Below are 19458 nucleotides of genomic sequence, written 5' to 3' on the forward strand. Positions count from 1 at the left end.
ACTGGGTTAGGTTGGTACACACCAGGGCAACTCGTTGCAAAGGTGGAGCAAGCTACCAACACTCCTATCTCAGTATCTCCTATAATGCAAAACACATCTCCTTGCGGATATGTCTAATGTTATGCATTAAGGGAAGGGCCACTACCCAGACTAGTTTCGACCTTTATTGAGGTCTCTTCAGTGGGAGCTCTAACCAAGTGAAAAATAAACTTTCAACATCTTTCTCTAAATCCAGAGTAAATTATTAAAAAAGGGTGGCACACCAATTGGCAATTCCTATAGTTGGTAGCTTGCTCCACCTTTGCAACGAGTTGCCCTGGTGTGTACCAACCTAACCCAGTCCTGAAGATACTTTCAGGCGCAAACTTTGTTTGCTCACACTTGGATAAAGGATTAAACTAAATTTATTATACTCTAACCAAGTGAAAAATAAACTTTCAACATCTTTCTCTAAATCCAGAGTAAATTATTAAAAAAGGGTGGCACACCAATTGGCAATTCCTATAGGTAGAGATGACCTGCTAATGCTTCTGCCCGATATCTCCACTTGGGCCTGGCTCCCACTGAAGAGACCTCAATAAAGGTCGAAACTAGTCTGGGTAGTGGTCCTTCCCTTAATGCATAACATTAGACATATCCGCAAGGAGATGTGTTTTGCATTATAGGAGATACTGAGATAGGAGTGTTGGTAGCTTGCTCCACCTTTGCAACGAGTTGCCCTGGTGTGTACCAACCTAACCCAGTCCTGAAGATACTTTCAGGCGCAAACTTTGTTTGCTCACACTTGGATAAAGGATTAAACTAAATTTATTATAATGTACCACTTATAGACACTCTTGATTTAATAAAGTAAATTTTCCCCTGATATTTTTGAATTATATTTCAATTTACCATGAATGCAGGTTACTTTACATGTTGAGGAAAATTCTACAAACAGATTAATGGTACCGCTATGGGTCTCCCCCCGCCTCTCTCCCCCGTTAGCAAATTTGTACGTGGAACACTTTGAAAACAAAGTACTTACCACAGCTACATACAAGCCACAAGTGTGGTTATGCTATGTAGATGATGTGTTTGCCATCTGGCCCCATGGACAAGAAACTTTGGATGGTTTTGTCACCTATATAACAGTCAACACCCTAAAATTCACTTCACAGTAGAAAAAGAATCAAATAACTGTTTACCATTTCTTGACACATTAGTCACCTGCCTTTCAGATGGATCACTATCTTTTTCTATTTACAGAAAGCTTACACACATAGGAAGATACCTACATAAACAATCACATCATCATCCAGTCCAACAATACAGCATTTTAAAGACACTTACACACAGAGCCAGAGCCATTTGTTCTAACAATACAGCTCTGACCACTGAAATCCAATACCTGCGCCATACGTTCTTAACCAATGGCTACAATCCCTACAAAATAGATAAAATACTACATAGGCCCATTACTCTGCCTTCCCCTAATACACAAGTATACAACATGACTATTTCTATTCCCTATATCAGAGGTACATCAGAAAAGATAGCCAAAGTATTGTTGAAACATGGCCTTCGCACCACTTTCAAGCCTTATGTCAAGCTGGCAACTCTGATTTGCTCGCCTAAGGATAAACTTCACCCTTTAGCACACCCAGGAGTGTATGAAGTTCCTTGTGACTGTGACTTGGCCTATTATGGGCAAACAGGAAGATCAGTGAACATCCGCCTGGAAGAACATGAAAGATACATTCGCTACTATTACTATGGCAAGTCAGGACTGGCAGACCATGCTTTGGACACTCCTTCACACAGGATTAGATGGAGGAAAACGAATATGCTATTTAGGAGTCGTTATATATCTGAAAGATTATTTTTTGAGTCAGCAATGGCTTTGAAGAATTCTCCCGACCTTAACAAATATGGTTGCATTAATTTGCCAAAAATTTGGGAGACGGTTATCCTAAGAAAAACTCCTGGATGGCTGCTTTCCCCCCTCCTCCCTTTAGAGGGCATCAAAAATAGGACTTTAGGTCTTTTGCAATTATATTGTTTCACTCACTCACTGTCGTGCATACAAGTATGTTGGGCTCTGATGATGCCGAGTTGAAAATCAGCGAAATATAAGTGTTAATAAAATATCTTTGTGATAAAAGTGTGTGTGTGGTGTTGTTAATACCGTGAAAAATAAGTCACGAATAACATGACATAAACGTATGCAGCCTAATCTGCCAATATACTAATGTCTACTTGTCTAAACAAGTAGACTGAATTTTTGTCAGTCATAATGCTATGAAAACTGTTAAAAGCTTATTATCATCAGACCTCCATGGAGTCAAGGACTCGTTGTGAGAGGTTCCTCTGTCCCACCCACACACACACACACAGCTCATCACCCAGTGTCTTAAATGCACTCATTCTCTCCAGACACCACAGGTAGTTCATTCATTCACCACTCTCCATGAAAAAAACCCACTTCTCACTCTATTGCTCATGCCATCCTTATAGGGCTTTCAGGAATGACCTCTTGTTCTCCTTCCATCTCCCACTATTCTATGCTTTACTATCTGATAACAAAAAACCCTACCATATCTCCCCCATCTCCTTCCAATCTGCTAGATTCTGCAGATTGCATTTTCTCAACCTTTCTTCATACTCAACATTCCAACTCTTGATCCTTTCGAAAACCAGGTGACCAAATCTGTGCACAGTAGTACATGTGGCCTAATCAAGGCTTTGTACAGGTCAGTCATAATCTTCTTAATTCTATACATCAGCATTTTCTGCATCTTTGCTACAATCTGTTGTAATATCCTCACATTTTAGGTCTTCATCTCCCCCCCCCCCCCCATATCTTATTTCCTCCACCTTCTCCAATTTATTCCCACCAATTGTATATTCTACATCCTGTCTTTGTTTTCCAAATTTTAAAAACTTACACGTTGCAACACTACTACCATGCCCATTCACTCAGCCTATTCAAGTCCTCTTGTAAAGTCACATCTGATCTACTCCTCATAGCTCTTCCTAATTTTTATTCTTTATCCATTGTAGGATTTTGAATTATTAAGGTATCCAAAAAAAGAGTAGACAGCAGTTGGATTCATTATCAATAGTGAACTTGATGTGGGAGTACAACAATTTATTTTTTTCTAGGATCTGAAGTAATTCTCACTCTGAGTGGGACCAGACCATAAAGATATCATCAACACAATGCAGCCATATATGAGGTTGAAGAAAAATAGTGTGAAAGAGTTGATTTTCTACATGCTCCAATAATCAGCTAAAGCTAGTGAGATAGGACTGTCTGTTGCTGTTCCTTCAATTAATGTAGACAACTTGTTCTACCACATCAGATATCTAAGCATTATCTAAGTCTATCCATGAGAGCTGGGTTATATATTTAACAAACTAAATGCTCTCTCTGAAGGTACTGATTTTACTTTGACTCCTTGATATATATATATTACTTAAAAATTATGTAAGTTTAGAAAAAAAGGAACAGAGAAATACACTCAGATGAAGCTAATAAATTATGTTTTGAAACTGTGCAAACTTTACATAAATCAAAACTGCCTCCTTTGAAAAAACCCTTCTCAGAAGTTCAAAGCTCTTCACACCTTGTGCCAAAATACAAATATTGTCATCACAAAGGATGACAAAGGTATCTGAACATTCTGGACAATGCAATGCTTCCTACTTTGTGGCATTTCTATGGAACTGACATTGTCTCTTCAGCAAGACAATGCACAATATCATAAGGCTGTTGCTGTAACTATGTGGTTTATGGACATGAACATCACCACACTTGACTGGTCTCCATAGAGCCCTGATCTCGACCTTATTAAACATCTGTGGGATGAAATGGAGCATTGAGTGGAGTCAAGGGACATCCCCCAACAACAACAGTTCAGGACCTGATTACATACTTACAGGAAGAATGGTCCAAAATTCTCATTGATTGCTATTGTATATGCTTGTGGAAAGTATGTCCTGTAGGAGTGCTGCAGTCATCGCAGTGAAAGGAAGGTCGTACATCTTATTAAGGTGGGTGCCATGGCTGTTTGTTCCTTACACTTTGGTGTTTGTTGACTTCTTTCCAAGTAGTGTACTTTCCCTATTCACCAACATCTCACTACAAGAGACTTTTCAATTTTTGTAATCTGATTTTCTGGAAGACATTGTTAGCTTATCTAAATTCACCATTAATGCAGGCTATTTTCATTGGGAGAATAAGTTGTTCAAACAAATTGAAGGAACAGTAATGGGCAGTTCTATTTCACCAGCTTTAACTGATCATTTTATGGAGGACTAGAAAATCAACTCTTTCACACTATTTTTTCTCACCCTCACAAATGGCTGCATTTTGTTCATGATATATTTGTGGTCTGGTCATACTCAAAGTTAGAATTACTTCAGTTCCTAGAAAAAATAAACTCTTTTATTGTGTATCATGTTCAGTATTGAACACGAATCCAACAACCATCTATTTTTTTTTTGGATACCTTAATTCAAAATCCTACAGGTTATGTTGAATTTTTGGTTTATCAAAAACCAATCTTTACTTATGGATACATTCACTCATTCTCAGGCCATCATTCATTACAGAAGATAGGTATTATCAAAAGTCTTATACATAGAGCTCATATGATCTGCCCCTTTTATTAGATGAATCAAATAAAATTGAAAGCAATCTGATGTCTAATGGATACAATGAAAGTACTATTCAGAAAATTACTGATGTGACGAGGGGGGGGGGGGGCTGGAAAGTTCTGATAAACACCAAGAACAAAAATTATATTAAAGCAACTGATATAACCACAAGAAAGAACATACAAGGACATTAATATCACTTTTGTCCTAGGTCTTTATCAGAACTTTCCATCCCCCCCCCCCCTTGTAATTATCATCCGTCAACCAGACTACAATCCAATGTGAAAAGAATTTCAATACCTTACTTTAAAGGAACCTCTGAACAAATAGTATGAAATTCTTTGCAAAATTCAATCTATATATTTTCTTCAAACCAGCTTGAAATCTGTCTTCTTTCTTACCATCTACAAAGGACACATTTTCACCTCTCTCTCTCATTACAAGGTGTCATTATATTGATGTCCAGGTGACACATGAAATGTATTAGAATTTTTGAAAAAATTCTACATTTTTGGTGTAAACCATATAAGTTTCTATAAATATATCTAGTACAAATGATAATGCAACTAATTACAAACCTTTTACTATATAATTTGCTTACTCTTACTTCCCTCTACATTACCAGGTCTATAATAACCTCCAAATAAATATTTCATTCTATCCACTGATACTTCATCACACCATACTGTTTCAAAACCACTGCCACTATTTTCCCTATGCATCTGTACCTTGCATGAGCACAACTCCTTTTCTATCATGAACAGCACTCCAACTCCTTTTTTTTTTGTTGTTTATCTTCTATCTTCATACAATAGAATATAAATTAAATCTATTGTACGTTGTGAATTCCTTAAGTTATTTAGTAAGCATGTATAACCAACGTATAAGCCTTCCTACGAGAATTACTGTCAGGATTTTGTTTTTATTCAATCATGCTCACTAATTCCAACAATATTTTGGTGAACAAAATCAATGAATGCAATTTCCATCCCCTTATTTCTGATATTTCTAGCATTCATGTACAAACATAACAATGCATTTTGGGTCTATAACAATTTTCAATGATACCACTTCTCAAATTTAACTCTTTCAGGCTTTCCCTAGCTTGGTTCTTATTAGATATCACAGATTATTATAAACATTTATCATAAGAGTATAAGAATAGCACTAAAAAGATAAATTTTTTATCAATTAAATCCCTTTTAATTACACTGTGCATGGAATTTTTCAAATGACTGATCATGGGATGGTCTCACTATCTAACAAAATGATCATAAGACAAAGATTTAAACTTGTATATTGTTCTGTACTCACCAGACACTCAAGTAATATATTATACTTACCATATACTTAATTAGGGGAATGAACCATTGGTTCATTCCCCTAATTTTTCCCGGACCCCCTCATATCTGTGGTCTCTAGTCTTTCATCAAGGGCTTTATTTCTAACCCAGCTCTCAGATCCATAACTTTGGTTTGAACACCATCTTCTATACTGTGGTTTGGTGTTTTGGCTAATTTCTCTTTTATTCCATATAAATTTATTCAGCTGGCTAACCACTATACCAGCTCTGCTTATTCTGTTGTCTATTTCCAGATTTAACCTGCCATCGTCACTACAAACTGTGCCTAAATAGCAGAAATATTTCATCTATTCTATAGGTTCTCCATTCAGAATGCAGCTGAAGTTTTCTATGTCCTGCCTATTTTCATCGTTTTGATTTTGTTATTGCTGATTTTCATGCCAATTTTGTTGACAGTTATTATTCAATTTAATTGAGAATCCTGGAGACTTGCAGTAGAAGTGTTTAGGAGTACATCATCTGCATAAAGCAAAGAGTTATGTTTGACATCTCTAGTTCTAATATCAGTCATTATGCCACTTTCTTTCATAATGTGATTCATGCAGATGATGAATAAGAGTGGAGATAATGTACATAATTGTCTTACCCCCCTATTTTACATCAAACCATTTTCCTATATTTCCTTCAATTCAACTGAATGACCTATATTTCCTTCAACTGCTGAATGACAACTTAAATATAGAATATGTATCCCTCTGTATAATTTTGCATTCACCCCATATAATTGCAGTGTTTTGAAAAGCTTTTCTCTGGGTACCTTGTCATATGCCTTTTCAAGATCTACAAAACTTAAGTACAAATCCTCGTCTTATTACCACGATATAGTTATTTGTCTTAAAGTAAAAATCTGATCTTGACAACTTCAATTTGGCATGAACCCAGCTTGTTCTTCTCCAAGTTTCTCTTCCACAATCTTTCTCAAACACTTTTCAAGTATACTTGCATAAATCTTACCTGGATCACTCAGTAGAGAAATTCCTCTGTAATTCTCACATTCAGCTTTATTCCCTTTTTTATAGATGAGTACTATGAAAGCTCATAGTATTCGTCTACTTTACTCGTCTACCAACTTTTAGGGCCTACTTAGAAGATCAAATTGGGAATTTGATCTTCTAAGTAGGCCCTCTGATATTATGCAGTGTAGCCACTGCAAAACTTTTATACCCCCATCATCTACTCTAGCTGCCTTTCCACATTTCAAGTTTTTAACAGCTTTTTCTATATCATTACTAGAAAATTTTCAAGAGAAATGCAAAGAGGAGTACCTCTTGAAAATTTTCTAGTACAGTTCTATCACTGTTTGGTTCATTAAGCAGCCTTTCAAAGTAATTACTCCAGTCATCTAGGATATCCTTATCTTCAGTTTTCATGTAATCTTTATCATCTTCGATTCCTTTTACAGTACTCTTTCCTTCATTTCTAAGCTTCTTTAATAACTATTTTTATCTAATCTAAGCTTCTTTCTATCTAAATATCACCTATCTGATATTTATTTTCCATCTCTTACCAAAGTCTTCTCATGACTTTTGTTTAGCTACTTTTACACATACCTTAGCTGACTTACATTTATCTCTGTATTCTTTTAGGGCATTGACCAACTTATTTGCAAGGAATTTCTGGTAAGCTTTCTTCTTTTCTGGGACTGCTTCTTTAACTTGTTTCCACCATGGTGTTCTTATTTTTCTATTCTTGCAGACAACTTCACCACATACCTCCCTAGTTGAATCAATGAATGTCTTCTTCAGTGTTTGACACTGAGACTCAAAGGTCTTGGTTCTTGTTTTTGAACTGCTTCAAATTTTATTCAATAATGTTGGCATAGTTGAATCTACAATTCACCTGTAAAAGTTGCTCAACTTTAATTCATTTTAAAACTTTTTTACATACTGTTGTTTTCAATGTGATATCCATTTTTATCCTGCTTAGTACTAAGTAATGGTTACTTCCAATTTTGAATCCTCTGTACACTCTTGTATCCTGTACCAGCATTATAATATCACTATCAAAAATGATGTAGTCAATGAGGCTTTTCTTATTTCTTGTGTTTTCTCTCCATTTGAATTTGTGCACATAGTTATGTTGAAACATAGTGCTAGTAATGACTAGTTTGTGTCCTGAGCAGAAGCCAAGTAAATACTTACCATTATTATTAGTTTTTCCCTTTTCTCCAAATTTTCCTATATGCCTGGTGGGATTTTTCCATTTCCTTCTCTGCTATTCAGGTCTCCAAAATGGACCACTTTTTCCTTTTTCTTTATGTCAGTTGCTTGTTCTAATGACTCAAAAAAAATTCCTCCAGTTCTTCCTTAGAAGAACCCTCTGTTGGATCACATAAAGTTTCATTGTTCATTTCCACATTCCGAAGTTTGCTCACATAATTCTACTTGAAACTGCCTTCCAATCAAGAAGTTTATCTTCATGTTAAGTGGTGAATGATATTGCAACTCCTTCCTTTCCTCGATCATTATTGCCTGAAAATAGCATCCTATACTTATTATTTAGTAATATCTCCCTGTTTTTGTCTTCTTTATCTCAGTAATGCCATTTATATCCATGTGGTACTTTTCGAATTCTTCTGCAAGTTTGATTTTTTTTTCCATTAACACTCCTTATATTGATGGTTCCTATCTTCAGTTCTTCTTCTTCTAGATGATGAGTTGGAGCTTGTTCTAATAGCTGACTTTTCACTCTTGTTTCCTGATGAAAACAATGGAGGCCTTGTTTAACTGGCCGATGCCCCAGCCGGCATGAAATTTCATCATTTTATATAATCATATGAATTTGTGGTTTAAGTCAATAAAAAGTATAATTTGGTTGGCTAAGTCCCAAATTGCCAGCCCATCCTCATTCGTTCAGTATCCAGTAGATACCTACTAATGGGGCACACCACATAATGGTGAGGATTGAACATTAGGTCAGAAGCCCCAATCAGTTCTCCACATCCTGAAAGATGATGTAGAGGTCTCCTTCCAGTTATTTGGCTTTGCCCCTTAAGCGACCCCTATTACTCTCTTCCAATTCTGCATTAAATGGATGCAAATTCTTCAGTAATTTACATGTCTCATACATACCATCTATCTTCATTTACTATCAGGTTTTTTAGATGGCATTCCAAGGACATGGCTAACTTAGCCACTCTTCTAATGGACACTGTCCAAAATCTCTTCAACTCCATGAAAACTAGTAATGTTTTTTAGCATTATTTATGGCTACTTTTAAATAAATTAATATAGTCAACACTCACTATAGCAAACACTACTACAGCGAACTCACTGTTTATAAACTACCAAAAAGTCTCAGTCAAAGATACATAGTATCAATGCTGTTGCCCAGAAAATTCACTAAAAGCAAACTTTCTGTTGATGTTTTTCTGTCTTTCTGTTTTTCTTTCTGTTGTTTTCTACAGAAAGTTTGTTTTCTGTAGTTTTATGGAATCTGAAACATCCAAAATTGAAATAATCATATAAAACAATTTAACAATATATTTCAAACAAGCTATCTATTATATGCCAAAAACAACAACAACAAATGTTTGTAAGCTGCATATATTCCAGGATCTTGCAATATTCTGTCCTGCACTTGATTGTTGGCTACTTCTAACAGACAATTAAATGTCTTCTACATAAATTATCATTTCCATCTTTAACAGTGTTTTAACAAGAAAACAGAACTGTTAAAGATGTTCTATTTTAACTACAACAAACTAGTCCTGTGATTCCTTTGAATTTGCTATAGTGAGAGTTTACTGCAATGCTAAAAATAGCATACTGATCATGTAGAAATTGCTTAACTTAGCAGTAATGCATAATCTTCTTACCCAATAATGATGGTGCTTTGTCTGGGGTGTTCTCATCTGACAAGCTTCTAACAGACTGATTTAAACGTTCTGCATGAGAAGAAAACAAAATTCTTTTCAGATGATATCTGCTAATAATTTCATGCTATGTAAAGTGCTTTTCATATAATTTTCATTTCTATTAAAATGAAATAGTTAATGAAAAAATTAGAACAGTTGTCAGATATATAAATATCTGACAACTGTTCTAATCAGATGACATATTACTAACTTTCTGCTGTTCAAAGTTAATATGTTTTAAAGCATCAATTTTGCTTTGCTGATCAAATCATCAAGGTTTTGCGATGAGTGACCGTTCCAAAAATGATCTGTAAATAAATCAAGTGTATTACTTTTTCTTTTTTTTTTAAAAAAAACTTTATTATACCTTTTCTAAAATTAAACATGGTACATTAAATGTGTCAAAACTGGTATGATTACACGCACATAATTCTTTTTAAAAATTATTATTAAGGTAAATATACTGTTAACTCTTGTGGTATTTATGGTGAGTAGTGTGCGATTAAATACAGTACTATGATAGCATACAGTTTTTCAAGTCTTTCCAAAATTTGTATAAACAGGATAACACCCTCTTCAGGATTATTCTGAAATTCAGTTTCATTACATTTTTTGATCACTTTGTAGGAAGAATTCTTCAAACTCTCTCTCTCTCTCTCTCTCTTGACAATGCTTCCTACAAAGTGATCAAAAAAAAAGTAATGAAACTGAATCCAAATAAACCAAACCTTTGAGAATGAGTGGCAAAAAGCTTAAGAAAGTATGTGCAGTCATGCTTAGTTGGAGAAGGGAAGTAAACATAGGGGTAGAATTTTAAAAATTCTGTATTTTCTATTAAGGCAGAGAATTTGGAAGGTATGAAGCAGCAGTAGGAGCAAGGTTGTGCAGTGGAACAGGACATTTAAGGTTATTGGGGCTGAAATCTCCCTAATCGCAATCTGCTATTATAAAACCCTTGATTTTTTCCTTCACATGCTGTTTTAGGTAATTATTTCTTTGTAACTACATAAGAACTTGGATTGTTTCTGCACCTACACCATCCAGACCTTCACCAGCAAATTATAGATCAATCAGTATCTCAGGCATGGTGGTAAAAGTACTAGAAAAATTGGTAAAACAGGGAATTTAAGAATGGATAAATATAAATATGATACTGTATGAGAGTCAACATGGCCTTGTGAAAGGTCAGTCATGCCTTATTAATTTACTAACTTCTTATAATAGAGTAAGGTGAGTTGGATAAAGGATATGGCTACACAATGATTTTGCAAAGGTATTTGACAGAATACTACATGGAATTCTGTTATACAAATTAGAACAGATGAAGATGGATATGACACTGGTTAAGTGGATAAGAAGGTGGCTGCTGGACAGATATCAAAAAGTGGTATATGGAGGGGCAGAATCGAGGCCAAAACAGGTGACTAGAGGTGTGACGCAAAGTTCAGTGGTGGGACCATTGCTGTTTATTTTGTACATAAATGAATTCGGAAATAACCTGAAAGGAACCATTCAGTCGTTTGCTGATGATGCAAAATTAGGTAAAGTAATAGTTAATCAAGGTGAATGTGGAGAGCTAGCAAGACAATTTAAATAGGCTGTCAGTAGGGGCAAAAGTTAAGGGGTGTCACTTTAATGTCGATAAATGTAAAGTTATGCATTTTGGGATAAACAGATTACAACCTATCACATTGATGGTACTATACTGTATTCCAGGAAATAGATGAAGCTAGAGAATTAGGGTGGTAAACGGAGCGTTAAAGTTTAGAGGACATATTGCTAAGGTAGCCAATAAGATTACTTGGCTATTAAAGAATACATTTACAAGTAGAGATAAGGAAGTTATTATTCCTCTTTAAAAGGCTTTGATATGTCTGCATCTGAATTACTCTGCTCAAGTCTGGTCCCCTGGGATTCTTGGGATTGAGGAAGTAGTGGAGAGGAGGAGAGGATTCAGAGGTGAGTGACTAAGATGGTGAGTGGCCTGTGGAATGTTCCATATGAGGATAGATTGAAGGTGTGTGGATTGCAGAAGTAGGTTGACAGGAGAAAAAGAGGGGATATGATAAAAACATTTAAGTTGCTTAAAGAGTTTTATAGAATTGATGCAGGGGGAATATAAATATTTCTGCACTTGGCTAGAGGTAATAGAACAAGGGGTCATCCCTGGAACTTGAAAAAAAAAGGTGTGGTTAGTAGGGATACGAGGACTAGATTTTTTGCTAGAAGTTGTGAATGAGTGGAATGGGTTGCCAGAATTGGTTGTGAGTGCTTTGTCTGTTAATGAGTTCAAGGAGAGGTATGATAAATTATGTGGATAGATTGGGTCTCCTGCAATGATTCTTTGGACTCCATGGAGGTACACATATAATAATAATAATAATTTAAGTGATCCTCAAGTAGGTTAGTATGACAAATACCTTCTAATACAGCATATTAAAAAACAGTACATTCTGTTATTCAATCCATCAATTATATGACTGCTAATTTGCTTTCCCACTGCATTTGGATAATTGAAGGATTACTATATTATTTTTAAAAAGGAGAGACAGAAAAGATGTTAAAAATTACAAAAAGTGTTACCAATGGAATACAAAAATATTTAATTTTTTGCCTACTTCCAGAAAAAGCAGGATTGAGAAAAAAAAATACTATAACACAATTGATCATAATTATATAATAAGACAAATAAATATCAAAACTCCTTTAGGTTCAGCATTTATTGATTTTGAAAAGGTGTTTGATTCAACCTCAACATTGGTATTTTAAAAACATTAAACAAATCATTATATTGAAAAAAAAACCTAAATCGATATACCATACACAATGCTTGACAGATTATACAAACTCTTACTTGCCACGAAAAAAAATACTAAGATCCCTCCCCCAACTTTTCTTTTCTTTTTTAATGTTATATACCAATAAGTAAACAGGAATTTTATAAAGTGATTAGTTGGGCTGTATTACTGTTTAGAGAACATTCTTGTTGTTGCATTAATTTTTTTACTAGAATGACCCTGTATATGATATACATATTCTGCTATGCTTGCTTAAAGTTAAAAACAGATTTTGTTCAGAAAGTTATTTTTTGTCAATTAAAAAATATACTACTGCAGTCTACAGCTACTCACCAGCTGGCAAAATCTACTTGCCATGGCTTGACAAATCTATTTCTCAAGCCCATGGTCATATGTATACTGTGTTAACAAAACTATTTGGACACTTAATTGTTGTCAAAAATATGCATTTTAATTACATTTCTAGCAACAGCAAATACTCTTTGGGACATACTTTCAACCAATTTTTGATATGCATAACAGGAATATTCTTCCATTCCTCATGCAAAGCTATCCCCATTACTGATGAAACCCACTGTAGTCTGAAGCAAATTTAGCATTCTAATTTGTCAAAAAGATATTCGATGGGGTTGAGGTCTGGACTCTGAGCTGGCCAACACTTTGTTGTTTTGTGGAAATCAGTGTCAGACATGCAGTGAGTATGGAATGGAGCACTGTCCAGCTGAACATCCAAGGGCCACTGCAAAATTACTTCCACAGTGTCAGAAACATGAAGTTGTCCAGGTAGCCAAACTGGATGGGACCAAGCCCCATCCAATTGAAACATCTCCATACTATTACTGAACCTCCACCAAACAGTTGAAATAATGTAGTCCGGCCAGAACCATTTCCTGGGATAATATCCAGATCCAAACACAACCAGTCAGAGTGAAACATTTGAAAGTATGTCACCCCAAGAACCCTTTTCCAATCTATGGTCCAAGAATGGTGTGAAAGACACCAGTCCAAACATCCTTTGGCATTGAGGGAGTGATATATGCGTGTGTGTGGCTTGCTTGTACCAACTCTGCTATGGTAACCTAAGGCAGGCAATTCTCTGTGAGCTCGTTGATCTCAGTCATTGAGTGTCGTGGCCTCTCACAATGTTTTCTTGCTATGTAGCACCATGAACTTTCTATCTATGAATGAGATAAGCAACAGTAGATTTCAGTATATTGAGATGGGTAGCAATGTCATGGACAGAAAGACGACTATTCGACACCCAACTACCATCCTGCATTGGAAGTTTGTCAGTTCAGCTGAAAGTGGCATCTTGATATTGAGTACAGTGTAAAGCATATAGCACATCTCATCTTTTATTACCAGACTTACACAGACACTCCCTGAAATTTTATTGTGGTAGAACCCAAAATTTGCATGGCACACAAGGTGTCCAAATACTATTGCCAATCTAGTGTACATAAAAATTCGACTGCATCTATAAAATCAGGAACAAATATGAAATTTCGAATAAAACGAAGGGTGTGTTAGACAAGGAGATACCATTTCACCTAAACTCTTATTATAGCCACAGAAGAAATATGTATAAATCTGGAATGGAAAAACAGAAGAGTGATAGTAAATGGAAGAGAGTTATGGAAATCACTTAAGATTTGCTGATGACACTGTTCTTTTAGGCAAACTCAGCAGAAGAACTGGAATAAATGATCAATGAACTGATTGCAGAAAAAGGATTAAATATAAACTAAGACGAAAAAATAATATATAATAAATACATGGCAAAAAAAGTACACATGGAAAACTAGCAGATTAACACAGTAACTTCATCAATTAGACAAAATGTTACAGGAAAGGAAGGTTGTGAATAAAAAGTTATATGAAGAATCTAACTTGGTTGGGTGGCCTTTGGAAAACACTATGAAACAATCAAAGGGACATTCCAATTTGCCTGGAAAGAAAAATATGTGATATATGTAAACACTATCCAAAGGAAAAATGGAGAGATCACTGCTTGGTATTACCATTCAAGATAGAAAGTGCTACATTTGGGTTAGGGTTCAGATCAGGGTGACATACTGTAACAGCCAATAAAAGATATAAGCAGCAATAATATTGCAAGTAAAAAAGATTATGTCTGAATGGTACTTCAGGGATGAAAAGAGCTACAGAAAGACCAAAAAGACATCTGGAGAATGAGACTAAAGAGATGGCTGGAACTCAGTGGTACAGAAGAAACCTTAAACTCTTCTGTGAGATGGAATCTGGGGAAGACCTTTATCTGGCAATGGCTAGAAAAATGAATGGTGAAAGAGAAGAATCATAATTGTAATTTCCCAGGAAATCAACAAGAACTTTTGTTTCATTTAAAGATTATTGCATTCAGTTCTGTGATCATTCTTCCCACTCTCGCACTCATTCAAGTGCCCACAGACACTAGGCTACCTTCTTATTCAACTTAACAGTCCTAAAAGAATAAACAGTCCTCATAAAAATAACATCTAAAAAAAATAACACGGGAAGATTATTCTATCCAGTATGCATTCTTTTTAGCAAACTAAATGTGAAAATATTCCATCTATTTTTTATCATGACTTCCACTCCTCTAACCCACACTTTCAGCAACCTAAAACAATCAAAACTCACTTCACCAATAACTATTCCTCACATCCCTTCCCCAGCCCTTTCTGATGCTAAATTCAAGTAACCTACTTAACTACCTACCTAATTTTACCTTTAATTAAAAAAATAATAATAAAATAAAATAAATCTTGCAGCTTGTAAAAGCTGTTTAAGAATTAAAGCTGAGCAGCTTTTACGGGTAAATTGTAGACATCACTTTTCAAACATTATTGAAGAAAATTTGAAGCAGTTTGAAAACAAGAACCAAACAACCTTTGAGTCTCAGTATCAAACACTGATGAAGACATTCATTGATCAACTAGGGTGGTGAAGTTGTCTGCAAGAATAGAAAAATAAGAACACCATGGTGGAAACAACAAGTTAAAGAAGCAGTCCTGGAAAAGAAGAAAGCATACCAAAAGTTCCTTGCAAATAAGTTGGCAGATGCCCTAAAAGAGTACAGAGATAAATGTAAGTGATAAATCTACGCTATGTAAAAGTAGCTAAACAAAAGTCATGAGAAGACTTTGGTAAGAGTATAGAAAATAAATATCAGATAGGTGACAAAATATTCTGGAGGTTATTGAAGAAGCTTAGAAATGCAGCAAAGAGTACTTTAAAAGGAATCAAAGGTGATAAAGATTACATGAAAACTGAAGATAAGGATATCCTAGATGTCTGGAGTAATTACTTTGAACGGCTGCTAAATGAATTGTTGCAATAATGAGAAGGACACTGACCTGCAGAGATAAAAGGGTCATCATTCCATTGTATAAGACTCTGATCAGACCACACTTAGACTATTGTTCTCAGATTTGGTCCCCAGGATTTGAAGGGGATAAATTAACTGTGGAAAGGGTACAAAAGGTGGATAATAAAGAGTTTCAGGACTGTACAATGTTAGTTATGAGAATCGGCTGAGGGAATGTGGACTGCAGAGTTTGGTGGATAGAAAGAGAGGTGATATGATTGAGACTTTTAAACTGTTGAGAGGTGGTTACAGGGTTGACACTGGGGAGTTCTTTCACTTGGTTGAACAGCAGGAAGGAGTGATGACAAGAGGCTATCCCTGGAAGTTATGAAAAGAAACTGTGAGCAAGAGGGTGAGGAGTGGTTTCTTTGCATGGAGGGTGGTCGAACCATGGAATGCATTGCCTGATGGAGTGGTGAGAGCGAGAATGGTCAATGAGTTCAAGGAGTGGTATGATAGACTTTGTTTCTTGGGGGGGGGGGACCTCCTCTCGATGAGTCTTAATAGACTTTGTGTTTCTTAGGAAGGACCTCCCACAATGAGTCATTTGACTCCATGGAGGCCTGGATAATAATAATAATAATAATAATAATAATAATAAAAATGAACCAAACAGTGATAGAAATGTACTAGGAAATTTTCAAGAGGAATGCAAAGAGGCGTACATATCAACACTTGAGATAGAAAATGCTGTTAAAAACTTGAAATGTGGAAAGGTAGCTGGAGTTGATGGTACTCAACCAGAAATACTTAAGTAGAAGGTATAAAGTTTTGCAGTAGCTACACTGCATAATACAGATGGTCTGGTTAGAAGGTCAAATTCCCAATGATTGGAGTAGAGATCTCATAGTACTCGTCTATAAAAAAGGGAATAAAGCTGAATGTGAGAATTACAGAGGAATTTCTCTACTGAGTGATCCAGGTAAGATGATTTATGGAAGCATACTGGAAAAGAGGTTGAGAAAGATTGTGAAAGAGAAAGTACTTTACGAGGATCTGTACTTAAGTTTTGTAGACCTGGAAAAGGCATATAACAAGGTACCCACAGAAAAACTTTTCAAAACACTACAATTATATCGGGTGAATGCAAAATTATACAGAGGAATACACAGTCTATATTTAAGTTGTCATTCAGCAGTTAGAATTGAAGGAAGAATACAGGAAGATGGTTTGATATAAAATACGGGGTAAGACAAGGATGCACATTATCTGCACTCTTATTCATCATCTGCATGAATCACATTATGAAAGAAAGTGGCATAATGACTGATATTAGAACTAGAGATGTCAAACATAACTCTTTGCTTTATGCAGATGATGTACTCCTAAACACTTCTACTGCAAGTCTCCAGGATTCTCAATTAAATTGAATAATAACTGTCAACAAAATTGGCATGAAAATCAGCAATAACAAAATCAAAACGATGAAAATAGGCAGGACATAGAAAACTTCAGCTGCATTCTGAATGGAGAACCTATAGAATAGATGAAATATTTCTGCTATTTAGGCACAGTTTGTAGTGACGATGGCAGGTTAAATCTGGAAATAGACAACAGAATAAGCAGAACTGGTATGGTGGTTAGCCAGCTGAATAAATTTATATGGAATAAAAGAGAAATTAGCCAAAACACCAAACCACAGTATAGAAGATGGTGTTCAAACCAAAGTTATGGATCTGAGAGCTGGGTTAGAAATAAAGCCCTTGATGAAAGACTAGAGACCACAGATATGAGGGGTCTGGGAAAAATTAGGGGAATGAACCAATGGCATCAATGACAGAATCATATTAAAAATGAAGATATTAAAAGGAACTTGACATTACAGGTAACCCTCGTATAACGCGGTACTTATACAACGTGGTTTCGATATAACACGGTCTACAAACTGTAGTAACCCTTTATCTTTTCATATATTTTTCATCGCGCAACTTTATCTAAAAAAATCAAATTTTATTTTCATTCAATTTGCGTTTGCCCGTATTGTGCATGTAGTTATAAGTAGCGAATTTATATTAGGGGAAATACCCTTTAGCATGCATGTACATCAAATGGTTATCATATAAAATGTTTATTGTTGAAATTTGTTTTGGTTTTCTGCAGGAAAGCACATTAAAAATTAAAATTTAAGTGTGGTAATTTCAAACCGAGCACTTTATTTTCTGGTCAGTTACATACAATATGTAATGTTTTTTTATGTAACAAATTTATTTTTATAGCAATGGCCACTTAGAGAGCTTTTGCAATATGGTTGAAAACAAAATTAGTGAATTAATTGATGGGGAAATAGATTTAAATGAGGAGGAACTGGTACAATTAATAGATGATGTTGAACGAAATGGCGGGGAAAGTTTTGCCAAAGATTCTGATTGTGATGAATCCGTTAAAGAATTCAGTTTAAAGAAATTAGCAGAAAGATTGGACTTGGCAAGAAAGTTAGGAAGTTATTTTATGGGTAATGATCCCTCAATGGAGCACTCAACAAAATTCATGAGACAATTGGGTAATTGTTTAGTTCCATATTATGAACTTAATAAACAATTGCAGCATAGTGGTAAGCAAGGTCTTATTACTGACTTGCTGATAACTAAACCAGCCGAAGTATGCAATAAGAATTATACAAATGATGTCCAAGAGATTTCAAGTGATGACGACGTATGGCCACTCGTATATAAAGAATCTATGAAATGTTCGTTTTGAAGACTGATGACAATTAAAATATGCACTTTATTTTATTTTGCCTAAAACATTTATGCATTATGTGCAATGAAGTCTACATACAATTTGTAATTTTTATAAGTTTACACTATGTATTTGTTTCATAATTTATATGTTGTCTTAACTTACATGAATTACCTGAATGAAATAAAAAAATATTTTTGTTTATATAATTAAAAAAAAAACGATTTCAAAACATATCCCTAATTTTTCTATGTAATCTAAGTCTCGCATAATGCGATATGCTGACATATTCAAGAATATGTCAGCATAGCTAATGTAAGGTGGTACAGTCAGGTAAATAGAATGGGTGAGGAAAGGGTAGCAAAACAGGTTTGATGCCATGATGGCAGGAAAAAGACCCAGAGGAAAACCAAGGACTAGGTGGATTGATTCAGTCAGAAGTGCCTTAGTAGCACAAAATGATAGATGTGACGATATTGGAGTTCTCACAAGTAATAGACTGATGTGGAGGAAAATTGTTGATAGAAGATTAATAATAATGTAAACTTAATCATGTAGTGCTGTCATAGCAACCTTAATACCCATGTGGGTACATATCAGGAAATTGATAAACTAAATCCTGAAATTCTGGTCATGCAACTGTAATATAGCAAAAAAATAAATAAAATAAACTGGGTTTATTTTATTTTTTTTCTAATGAAGAATAAACATGGTTTAGCATATGTAGGCTAAAGTGTAATTTTAAAAAATTGAA

At 35.1% G+C, this 19458-nt stretch overlaps 1 protein-coding gene across 1 annotated transcript in view; it reads right to left on the bottom strand.

The window, feature by feature from the left end:
* Window positions 1-19458, bottom strand: part of LOC150102439 (1-phosphatidylinositol 4,5-bisphosphate phosphodiesterase classes I and II-like) — a 900535-nt gene that overhangs the window by 149019 nt on the left and 732058 nt on the right. Inside the window, exon 25 of the mRNA XM_090399636.1 lies at window positions 9819-9887. Within this exon, the coding sequence (XP_090255762.1) occupies window positions 9819-9887 (69 nt within the window). The remainder of the gene's footprint in view (window positions 1-9818; window positions 9888-19458) is intronic.

Source organism: Typopeltis vanoorti, chromosome 10 (assembly GCF_054136105.1).
Source record: "Typopeltis vanoorti isolate ZY-2024b chromosome 10, IOZ_Tvanoo_1.0, whole genome shotgun sequence".
In the NCBI taxonomy this organism is placed as follows: Eukaryota; Metazoa; Arthropoda; class Arachnida; order Uropygi; family Thelyphonidae; genus Typopeltis; species Typopeltis vanoorti.